This window comes from Mytilus galloprovincialis, chromosome 9, assembly GCF_965363235.1.
Source record: "Mytilus galloprovincialis chromosome 9, xbMytGall1.hap1.1, whole genome shotgun sequence".
NCBI lineage: Eukaryota > Metazoa > Mollusca > Bivalvia > Mytilida > Mytilidae > Mytilus > Mytilus galloprovincialis.
In genome coordinates, this window is record NC_134846.1 from 92,609,807 (window position 1) to 92,622,497 (window position 12,691).

At 32.1% G+C, this 12,691-nt stretch overlaps 1 protein-coding gene across 4 annotated transcripts; it reads left to right on the top strand.

Annotated features, from left to right (window-relative positions):
- Nucleotides 1-7,267: 7,267 nt before the first annotated feature.
- On the top strand, nt 7,268-12,396 carry LOC143046373 (forkhead box protein J1-B-like). 4 transcript variants are annotated; one of them, XM_076219507.1, is made up of 3 exons: nt 7,268-7,622; nt 8,420-9,014; nt 9,935-12,396. In XM_076219507.1, the coding sequence occupies exons 2-3, from the start codon at nt 8,514-8,516 to the stop codon at nt 10,709-10,711; spliced, it is 1,278 nt and encodes a 425-aa protein (XP_076075622.1). In that variant the 5' UTR covers nt 7,268-7,622; nt 8,420-8,513; the 3' UTR covers nt 10,712-12,396. The 4 variants fall into 4 exon arrangements, with proteins under 4 accessions (XP_076075622.1, XP_076075625.1, XP_076075621.1 ...); XM_076219510.1 differs by having other exon boundaries at nt 7,294-7,347; XM_076219506.1 differs by lacking the exon at nt 7,268-7,622 and adding an exon at nt 7,784-7,963.
- The last annotated feature ends 295 nt before the right edge of the window (nt 12,397-12,691 follow it).

Below are 12,691 nucleotides of genomic sequence, written 5' to 3' on the forward strand. Positions count from 1 at the left end.
TGGCCATACCTCTTAATGAAAAACTTGGCTTGCCCTCTCAATGGTATTTTTTTCTCTTATAGACAAATTGACCGTACCTCTTCAAGGATACTGGCCCTATCTCTGTGATGAAATTGGCTCTACCTCTCTAAGGGAAATTGGTCCTGATTGGGAAATTGGTTCTATCTATTTAGGGGAAATTGGCGCCACCTCTTTGGGGGAAGTTGGTCCTATCTATTTTTAGGGAAAATTGGTTAGATCTATTTAGGGGAAATTGGTTATATCTATTTAGGGGAAATTGGTTCTATCTATTTAGGGGAAATTGTTTCTAGCTACTAGAATTCGGAAGAAATTGGCTTTTCCTCTTATGAAAAAAGTGTCTCCAACTCTTATTGGGAAACTGACATTACCTCTTGCATTGAAATTATCCTTGTATCTTATGGGGAAATTGGCTTTACCTCTTATGGATAAATTTGCTTTACCTCTTATAAATTAGCGTTGACTCTTTGAGAGAAATTGATCATATTGAGTCCAATATAAGAACAAACTGTAAAATCAGTATCAGAATTCTCCCTTATGCAGTTACATAACAACAAATATTTCCTTGTATGTTGTTGTTTTTTTCTTCATGTTGAAGGCCCCACGGTGACTTGGAGTTGAAGAACAGCAATATAAGCACTGTCCGTGTGCTTTTAGACTGTTTTGTTTCGTGCATGATTATGTACTGATTTTGAGGCACGGATGGATACCCCATATCCTTTGTTTTTAATCTATAATAGAATTTTATAATAGAAAATTCGTGCTCTCCAAAACTTAGATGAAATTTTAATATCGCTGTCCTGCTAACTTGCATCATGGCTAATAATATTGAGAATAGAAATGGGGAATATGTCAAGAGACAACAACCCGACCAAACCGTAGATAGCAGCAGAAGGTTACCAATGGGTCTTTTTGATGTGCGTATTGTTGTGCGTTTGCTTTTCTGCATCGGCTAGAGGTGTGGGGGAATGTTTGGGTCTCATGGACATGTTTGTCCCCACCGCTTTTTTGCACCTGTCCTAGGTCGGGAGCCTCTGGCCTTTGTTGGTCTTGTATTGTTTTTAATTTTGGTTTCTTGTGTACAATTTGGAGTTTGGTATGGCGTTCATTGTCACTGGACTGGTAAATATGTTTGTTTAGGGGCCGGCTGAGGGACGCCTCCGGGTGCGGGTTTATCGCTGCATTTAAGACCTGTTAGTGACCTTCTGCTGCTGTCTGCTCTATGGTCGGGTTGTTGTCTCTTTGACACATTCCCCGTTTCCATTCTCAATTTTATTTTATTCAACACAGCGAGAAAATTTCACACCCGGAGATGTAAAAGATGTTTATAATACTATTTATTTATGTAAGTTATTGAACTATTGAAGCCTGAATCATAATTGTAGGGTAGTATAGGGTGGTAGCTTATTTCCATAAGATTGTAATTTATATAACATATTATTCCGTTTCATTTTTTTGTTTTTTAGACAAATTTTGGAAAAGGTGCACCATTTTACAATATTGTTTTTCATGGCACCAGGTCACATTCTGGATGTTTGTGACTGTCTCAAGTCAGGAGCCTGTGATTTAGTGGTTGTCGTTTGTTTATGTGTTGCATATTTGTTTTTCGTTTTTTGTACGTAAATAAGGCCGTTAGTTTTCTCGTTTGGATTGTTTTACATTGTCATTCCGGGGCCTGTTATGGCCGACTATGCGGTATGAGTTTTGCCCATTGTTGACAGTCGTACGGTGACCTGTAGTTAAGTTAATTTCTTTGTCATTTTTGGAGAGTTGTCTCATAGGCAATCATATCACATCTTCTTTTTTTTAGATATATTTTTATATGGTTGGAAAAAGAAGACTTTTCATAGAGAAGCGTACACTAGTGTAATTGTTTCAACAAGTCATCGTCTTTTTGGTGTTGTATCAATACACCCTTAAATTAATTTAGAATTATGTTTTTTTTTACTGTACTTGTTTCATAACTGTGTTCTTTTCGTTACTGAGCTCAAGATTCAAACTGGATAGTGGAGAAACTCAAAAACAAGTTCCACTTTAGAGTGGGGTGCTCATTTTCGCCGGGGACACAATTTCGCCGTTTAAGGATTTTGAGGTGTAAAAACTTCAAAGGATGGCTGAAATGGAAGAAATGTACCCGTTAATTATATTTTTATAACAAATATAATATTTTTTTAAACTGAGACAAAATTGCGGCTCCTACCGAAAATGACCGAAAAACGGACAACGATTTTCGGACAATTTCCTGAATAAAAAACACGATTTCAAAGAAGTATTTCTAAGTAAATGTTTGACTGAATGCCCTAATTTTGAATTCTTTATACCTTTGAAATGTCTGCTATTCATCTATAATGCAATTAATTTGATAAAAATTGTTAAAAGCTGCGGTTATTTGGTTTTAAATAGATGTGTAAAAACGGCGAATATGTGTCCCCCATTGACAAAACATCAGGAAATTTCAAACACCCTTTAATCTAACTTTTCAGATGATTTTCTTAAAACAAACAGGTTTTCAAGCTTAAGTATATTTTGCATATGAAGTTATCTTCATATAGAAATATCAGTATACTTCAAAAACATTTAGACCTGAACATAAACTGTAGAAAACATGGACAGATGTGGCGAAAATGAGCACCCCACTCTACCTCAAATTAACGATTTCAACAAATAAATAATACAAATTTAGCCTTTATTTATTTCTTTTGTCTGGAGTTGGAAAACTTTGCATTTTCTAGTCAAATTATTCAACTAAAAAAAGGTGCATCGTTTTTACATCTTTTTGCTGAAAATTTATCAATTAAGACTTTCAAACAGTTGGAGAGAATACTCTTATAGTTGCGTCATAACCACGGACATATTCCAATTGTTGTATCCTGAACCCGTCTTGTTTCCCTTGAATGTGACATACCGAAATCTACTAATCAACGGGTTTGTACTTACATGAACAAAACCATAATGTGAAGCAGGATATGTGTACCCTTTGGGAGCCTCTGACGTTACATTCGGTTTTTTACTTGGTTCTTTTTGTCCAGTTTTTGTTTGTTTATGTTGTGTTTTGTAAATGGCTGGTTGTCTTTTTACCATTTTACGTTTTTCATTTGCATTTGACCTACGAGGTTGGTTATCTCTTAAAAATTTTCCTACAGTTCTCTTTCTTTGGCGTAGTATTTTTTTTAATTTATTTTTTTTATTAAACATGAATCTTATATATATTAAAAAAAAACAAGGATTGAACTCGGTTGACCCATGGAAGTAATATTGAAATAACCTTACATAAAAATAATTGAAAAGCTAAAAATTACTTTAATACATGAAATGTTGAAAATACAAATTTTCCCATGTATTGGTGGTAATTATTTATTTTCTTTGAAACTGGGACCGAATAGAATAGTGTGCCACAGGGTAAACGAATAATTAATGTGTCCCCGTTATCAAATAATTATTTATATTTGTATAGATGATATAACTTTAATCAATGGATTCCAATGGCTAATTATTAATGTACACAATAAAAATACAGTTACGGTTTTTGCCATTATTCTTCAGACAATAATTAGTTTCCCGGAGCCTTTTCGTGTTAAAACAAGTAAAACATTCCATTTTTCTGTAGCAAGGATGTGTAAATGGTAATTCTTACGGGATTGTGAATTTCTATTAGTGTGTGTGTGTTTGGGGTATTTTTTTTTTTTGTAATTTCAAAAGTTTGTTTGTAAATATACAAGCAAATTCGTCAGCGGAGTCAGTACACAGATATTTGCTATCACGAAACTAACTTTAAAGGCTCGCAAAATTTCAAATGAAATATCCTTATCAGCATTCTAATGCAACTGGAAAGAAAAAATATACATCTTTGTCTGCATTGACTCCGAACCAACTTGTCATTGGTGCATTCGTTTATGTTCCGGGGTCACTGAGACTGAAAAGGGGGAGTGTGTTGTATATAATAAAAAATCAGAACCCACACACATGTTCATGTGGCTGTCCCAATTTTGGAACATCGTCGGTAGCATGTTGGTCAAATATCAAATGTTTGACCATGTTTTGAGTGACTTGTTTATGGCAGTTCTTTAACATTCTCTGTTATTGTTCACAACTTTTCAGACTATTATATAGAATTATTACTTGTCTGTTGTTGAATATTTGTTGTTGACCATTTTTTCACACGTAATTTGCCTGAAATGGTAAAAAAAGGTTAATTATAAGTTATAAAATACAAAAAATCTAAAGTTCCTATTTAAAAAAAAAAAAAGTAAAAACACAAAAATACTGAACTCCGAGGAAAATTCAAAAAGGAAAATCAAAAATCAAAAGGCAATATCAAAAGTCCAAAAACATCAAACAAATGGATTACAACTGTCATATTCCTGACTTGGTACAGGCATTCTCTAATGTATAGAAAATGGTGGATTAAAAGTGTATATTCTCAATCCTTTCACTCTCCAACTCGGATCAGATAAACAGTGCAGACACGGAGAAAAGCAACGCACAATAAACACCAGCTCGAATTAAGTTCAACACTTTAAAGTCAATAATATCGAGATAACAGATGACAAAAATGCATACATGAGCAGTAATTTTAGCCTTACCGTATATTAAAGCTAATTGGAAGTTTGCTACTGATTGATTGATTGGTTGGCTGTATGTTGCTTACCGTCCAATGGGAAACCGTGATTACATAAAATTGAGAATGGAAATGGGGAATGTGTCAAAGAAACAATTGTTAACAACCCAACCAAAGAGTACAAAACAACCGAATGCATGTTCATGCCGAACTTTGCTACTGAAAGCAAGGACGTATATATAATATATCTTAAAGTTGTGTATTTCTATAGAAACGCCTTTTTTTTTAAATTCCAATATAAAAAAAATATAGTTCCAAGTAGATTTCATGAAATAATAATTTCCAAGCTAACAAATCAATATTCTGTTCACTGTATATTACCTCTCTATCGTATTGTTATTGTTATGTATGTTGTGAACCTAAAAGCATTTTTTTTCTTAAAATGCCCATATTATGAAAATGGTGAAACAAGTATTGTGGAAGATATTTTCTCTAACTTTTGTGCTATTTTCACATTTCCTGACCGGTGTGAGAAAAATATTTCTCCTCACTAGTGAAAAATCTGTTCTCGGCAAATGATTAGTCGAAATTTGATTATGACGTCTAAATATTTTGTTTTCTTCTGAATTTTCCTATTGTGACGTCATGAAAAAAGGCGACCATGCCTGATTACGTCGCATATAAAGAACACAAGTTTCTGAAAATCTTTGAAGAAGAAGGATAAAAATCATTAGAGAAACAGATTCCTACACTATAACTCGTGTATTACGATATTTCTCCACTCTCGACAGTTAAATTTTAGTTATTTAAAGAGCTCGGCAAGCCTCGCGCTTTAAATAATAAAATTTAACTGTCTCGAGTGGAGAAATATCGTAATACACTTGTTGCAGTGTAGGAATCTATATACACGCCTTCGAAATTTTAATTTAAATGTTTGGATCGGCTTAAATTCCGTATAAAAATATAGTATGATAAACTTCGTCAAGGGATTGTTACTGAATACACGAATAATAAGTTTCAGAATCGGTACAAGTTTAGGAACTATTGTCTACAACTTGTACACGAACTAATATGAGTTTGTATAAGGATACTTGCCTAGAACTTGTACAAGGAACTAATGTGAATTCATATATATTATTCCCAATAAAGTATCAAAAAGGGATATACTATTTGGATTAGCTTTTAACCCTTCTGTCGTCATACTCGTTTAGTATAGAATAATTTGTGGTATCATTTTTTTTATTAAGCAACTGTATAGATTACAGTATGGAAGTTATGCATGTTACTGCTTAAAATGTCGCAAATTTATGATTTATGATTGAGTACAAGGGACGTGTAGGGGTACTACGGTTTATGTCTTATGAGCAATTTTCAATGCTTGTCAATTTTATGGGGAGCACTGAGGTTTCCCTCCCAATCTACCTGTTCGCATTTCAAGTCACATAAAAAAAGATAGAAAAAGCACAAATTAAAAACACAGTCTTAGCCGTTTTATATCCAAGACTTATGCTTGACTTCGTACGTATATGCCATTGACAATTCCTTTGACGATTTATTTGTTTGTTTAACTTTTAATCTGTCCGTGTTTTAATAACTGTTAAAGAAGACAAATGGGTTTTCATTATTTATTACAACATTTTAAATCATCGAAATCCTATTTAAATGAAATGACACCAAATGACGTCAGTTATGAAAACACATTCTTTAAAATTGAATTTGTCGTATAATTGGTGTCATTTTCAAAACAAGTCAAAATTAATTCAGTCACGTAAAAAGATTAACATGAAAGAAAAAAATTGTCCGATATCTAGATAATTTAAATATTTTTTCCCACTCTTTATATCATTGAATTCGGTTTCTTTTTCTATCCAATTTTGCTCACATTAGACATACAAATGAATATGATTATTGAACATGGAAATCTAAAGCTATAACAGTTTTTAACAATTTTCCACCCTACAGGTTCAGCTATGTTCGAACTTTTTTGTTTGATATGTGTGGTTGGTAGAATCATGCCGCACAGCGCGAAAAAAATATTAAGTTTTTCGACGCTATCAATCAAATTATTATACTGTACAAGGTATGATTAGGTATAGAGCAAATCTGCATTCACAATTTTTTTGTCATCTGCTTGTCCAGAATATTTTTTTCGTCAAATTGGGGATCATAATATATTTTTTGTAGGGAAAACCATACCCGCCGCCCCCCCCCTTTTTTTTGTTAAAGATATATATGGTCGTTCACATACTGGATAGCACTATTCCATTTGCGTTTCCCTCTATTTGCTGAATAATTCTGTTCGTCAATAAATTAAACATGCCTGGACAAAACTATATATGTATATCATGTTTTGTCCCCAGCACAGTCCTGCATTAAAGTCATTAAAATAAATTTCCCCCACCCCGAAAAAATCCAACGAACAAAGATCAACAAATTAAAAAATATATATTAACCACATTTGGCTGCGTGTCTATTAGAAAACAAACAGCTCCCATTGCTTGTTTCAGAATTAGTGCAAACCATTTAGATTTATTTATGTTTGAAAGTTTACCGGCAACGTGTATTGGAACCATAATATTTAGATGAATGAATGTGTATTCCGATTATGACCTTTCAACCAATAACGCAGCCAATAGCTTTATCGATAACTTGTGATGTGTATTGCAGTCCAATCAAATTAAACGTCTTTTACATAGTTTGGCCTCATTGTTTATCTGCTGCCATAGCGGAATGTCAACAACTTGCAAATTATAAAGAGACTGTTTACTAAGGTTTACATTGTTGCCACACTAATTTTATTTATTTTCTCAATGCCCGGTTAATGCTTTCATTCTTAAAAAGTCTTCTAAATCGACAACTTCTTTTAAATATCATCAAAATGAATTTGAAAACTGAAAGGCCGTAAAGCAATAAAAGCTTGAGCTTGCAGTTAATCAAGAAATTTGTTGATTTAATTAACGCGGTCGTTGATGAACACGCCTGGGCTTATCGAAAACTAATTAGGAATTAAGTGAACACATTTTAGTTGTTTTTATTTCCCGTCAAGGTAAGTTTGATTAAACCAATCTGTCGCAATCAAATATGAAAGAGTGATTTATTTCGACATTGTTTTCTCAATCATATATGTTTTTGACAATTTATTTTGTTTGTTTTGAGGTAAATACACGTGTCAATGATACTATAAATAGTCCTTCACAGTCCAATGATAATCAAATCAATCTAACGGATTTAAAGGGACAACACGTATTGACGCCTTTTTGTAGAGCAAGTTTGATCACATTTTACTCTGATTAAACACGTTTAGCTTTGGAAATAAATAAAGTCCCGGGATAGCTGTGCATTATTTTAAACTATATTGAAAGTCAAACAAGTTTAGAGGAGCTCAAGGTATTTCATTTTTTTATTGTGTGCAATAACATTTAAGATATATATTTATATTATTATTTATATTATTGCTTTTAATGATTACTTTATTTTGACATTTGCAGAATGCATTTTTTTTTTATATTCATGATTTTATTTTAAATCATGCATTGTTGGTTTACATGTCCTTTATAAATATACTAAAAAGCTAGATAATAATTTCGATCAGAATTGTCAAATTTACTACTTTAGTTTTAGTATTATCATTTTTTATTTTTTTAAATTTATCTGTAACATGGAGAAGAGAAGATTTGTCCCTTTTTACCAATGATATTAACATTAGGGTCAAGTATAAAAATGGGGAATTTCATTTTAACATTCATTAAAAAAAATGATTTTATTTTGATATCTATAAACATTGACAGTACATGCTTTTTATTAATATGAAATGAAATTGAATAGATTGTATTAATTTTTCAGGTTGGAATTTTTCTTCTAGAATTGATCAAACTTAACCGCCAAGACGAAGTACCCACAGGCCTACGCTCTCCACCAGCAGAATAGGACTGGGAAGATGCCAGTTCTAACAAGGGAGAATTTAGCCGTCAAATTTAGGCAAAACTGGATGGCTAAGTATCCCCTTGACACCTGCAGCAATGGTGGATCAAACCTAGATGACAGTCTCACCAGTTTAAACTGGCTACAGAATCTAAACATCATGAAGATCACATCACCAACACCACCTCCAAGTCCGGTACCCTTTGGAAATTATGCAAATAATGAAATCAACAAGAACATGAAAGTGAATCCTAATGCTATATTGAACGTTTCTTGCTCTCCTCCTCAGTGTAAAATGGAGCAAAAGTTTCAGCTTGGAGACACACCACCTACAAGTTTGAATGGTGAATCAATTGACTATAAGACCAATCCGTATGTGAAGCCACCGTACTCATATGCCACTCTAATCTGTATGGCAATGAAGGAGACCAAGAAAAGTAAAATCACATTGTCCTCCATCTACAATTGGATTACAGAAAACTTTATGTACTACAGATTAGCAGATCCTAGCTGGCAGGTTAGTATTTTATTATTGGACACATTTTTGTTTACTTCTTGACATCTTTACAAATAGGTTGTAGGCTTTCGTCTAATACAAAATTAATGCATAAATTCTTTAAAAAATACTAAATATTTCTAACATTGAAATTGATTAATATTATTTTCATCAACTAATAAACTAAAATTATTTTTGACAGAAACCATTTTTAACGACATACATTTTATAGTCAAATTAATAGAAATTACTGATTTAATATTAACAATTTACTGATTGTCTTATACAATAAGATATTTAATCTGTTATAGCGAAAAAAAGCTTGGACATGACTTTACCTTGTCAATAATTAATGACCATATGTGTGAAATTATTACCTACATACCAATCTTATTTAAATTTCATCATATACTTTGAATAGCCATGGAAGTTTAATCAATATTTCATATAAACTTGTCAGGTAATCTGTCGTGTAATTCCATTATTGCTGTACATGTACTGTCGTGTAATTCCATTATTGCTGTACTGTCTACATAGTAGACTTATAACCAAATTGAATACATAGAATTTGAATTTTATTAAATGACCAGAAAATATGCAATGGTCTAAATTACTGTTATGCAATAAGATTCGGTACACATAATTATATGTATAATATGTATAGAGGAAACAAAATGACCTTCACAATACATTGATTATTTTCTGTATACATCTTTATCATATTCTCATGAATATAGGTGCTAACATACTGGTGTTTAATTGATCATTATATAATAGAAATGATTTAGAGTAATTGATTTTATTAATAGCATTATCGAATATTATATAAGCATGATAGGTAAAATAACAACAGAATTAACAATGATGAATGATTTTTTAATAACGCTAACAGGGTTTCTATAGTTAACATCAATACTTAAATATTGATCTTTTATTTTCAGAACTCCATCAGACATAATCTGTCACTGAACAAATGTTTCCAGAAAGTGCCAAGAAGGAAAGACGAGCCAGGAAAAGGGGGATTCTGGAGAATTAATCCTGATTATCATGATATGATTGACAATGGCGTGTTCAAGAAAAGGAGAAATAGTAGAGAGGGCTCATGTTCTGCTCCTCCATTAAAGAAGATCAAGAAAGAACCTGAAGATGATTATTTACCGATGTGTCACGGAAAGTCATTGAGAAATGAAAGTGTTGTTCATTTCAATAATGATGAACATGAATCATTAAAAGGTGACTTCAACTGGACCTCCATATTACATCAAGACATTGAAATAGCTGGAATTAAAATAAAAACCGAGGACTTACTTGACGGGCCAGACTCATCGAATTCAGTGCCATCAGATCCCATGAGTCCGCCATCATCCGAATGTAGTTCTGACAATTTTAGTATTGAGGATTTATTTTCACAAGCTGATCTCTCCCCCGACATAGCAGTGGATTACACTACAAATGATCCCTTAGATCTGACAATAAACGGTGCTCATATATCTCCTCCTGATTGGTGGGGCGACGATCTGAACCCCGGAGAACATATGGATATTAATCATAACAGTGGACTTCATACACCTATCATGCCATCATCACCTGTCCAGGAACACGACCCCCTCGATGGTCACCCCTGGGCAGAGAGTAATACATTCGCAGACATTGCTGAAGCATTTGATGTTGACAATTTATTCGATCTGGAAAACATTCCGAGCCCAAAATTGTCTTGATGAACGTGTAATTCTAGTCATTTGTTTATTTATTTATTTATTTATTTATCTATTTATTGAAGAAATTTTGATAAGAATACTAAATATTAGGTGTTTAAATTTGCTCAAAGCTTATCTACTATACTCATGAAAAAAATTAGAAAAGAACAAGATGCCGGTAGTTCAGTTATAGCTTTTGTGTTCACCACTTACAATTAGAGAAAAACAAATAAGTCAACCTTTATTCAAAAGAAAGTTAAAGATATCATACTACTGAAACTATTATGTGTTCAAAATAAAAGACTTCATACATGTGGATACATACACGTAGATAGAAATGAATGTGAAGTGCTATTATTTTCATTTCATTTCATACTTACACATTGACCAATGAAAAGGGCAAATAAGTCAAAACTAAAAATGCTGACCTGGCATATTACATTATTATCATTCATTTTCTGTGATAAAATTAAAAGTGCTAAAACTGATAATATCTGTGATCAATAATATTAATGACCATAAAAAATGGATTCTTATTGCTCTGATTATAAATCCGTCCAAAAATATATATTAAAGAGCCAGTAGCCATTTATGGTTGATATTAAAAGCAATCAAAGTAATTTGATTTACAAGTTACATTTAAATGATGAAGAAAGAGATTTGATTGATAGTGTAACATTCCAGCATTTTAGATAAATTTGTTATTTGTTATAAAATATATATATTTATTTCTTGAGATATATTTTTTTATCTGTATATTTTGTACAGTACAAAATTTTATTGTATACATATAATTAGGTCAGTTGTTTTAAATGACCTTGTAAATTAGCAAATTAATTTATTTCTGTACATATTGTCTATGATCATGCTCATTGGCGTTATGATCCGACACACATATTGTTCTCCATTTACCATATTTGTTATCATGTTAGATCTAAAAGCTCTTGTCTGTTCTACCTTTGCAAGTTAGCAGTTTTTGTAAGCCTATGACTGTTACAATGGGAATAACTGTCACAAGCTGGTAAATCTTATTGTCAAAATGTGATAAATTATTTACTGATTTGCATGATTAGACACATATTTAAATTGATAACTTTTTGATCAGGTTTAAATTTTTACACTTGTGATAGTAATATCTTAATGTTCATTCGACTGTTACTGAACGGCTTTATTTGGATTTATTTGAATTAAGTATAAAGGCATTATGTAGAAAATTAAATGGAATAAAAAGAATTAATGGTCTTTTGAATGTTACCAATTTCTAACATATTTATAAATCTTTTGAAATAACCGTCATGATTTAGAATTTATAGCTTTATATTTCTAACAGATTTTTTCCTCTTTAAATTTCTTTCGATTTAAAAATCAAGAGGAGATAGCTGTTTTGGTGTTTAATCAAATTCAAGGGAGATAATTTGATTGTAAATTGTAATTTAAAAAGGTATAACAGACAAGAGATAACTGGACTTTCCAGTTCCATTCAGTATTATTGATTCCGTCCAAGAAATCATGTGATCATGTCACCTATCATGTGATATCATCTGCAACAGTCATGTGATCATGTCATCCTTCATGTGATATCATCTGCACCAGTCATGTAATCATGTCATTACTATAGCACTTCAGGAGTGACTGGTTTGCAATTAACAGTATTTATTTTTTTGTTGAAAATGATGAAAAAAGAAAATAAAATTTCTGAAAATTTACTTGTATTCTGATTTTCTTTATGCAGCTTATACAATGTATGATATCTGAGAGAAAAACTTGTAAGTTATGTTGAGTAAATGTCAAAAAAACAGAAACCTGAAAGTAAACTCTACAGTCTTCAACCACCTCAACATAAATAAATACCCAAATATCACCTTACAGTCTTCAAGAACCTCACAATAAGGCCTATAAATCACCATACACTGTTCGACAGCCTCACATTAAATTTGAGCCTAAATATCCCCATACATTCACCAACAGCCTCTTCAGCTTAATATCACCATACAGTTGTCA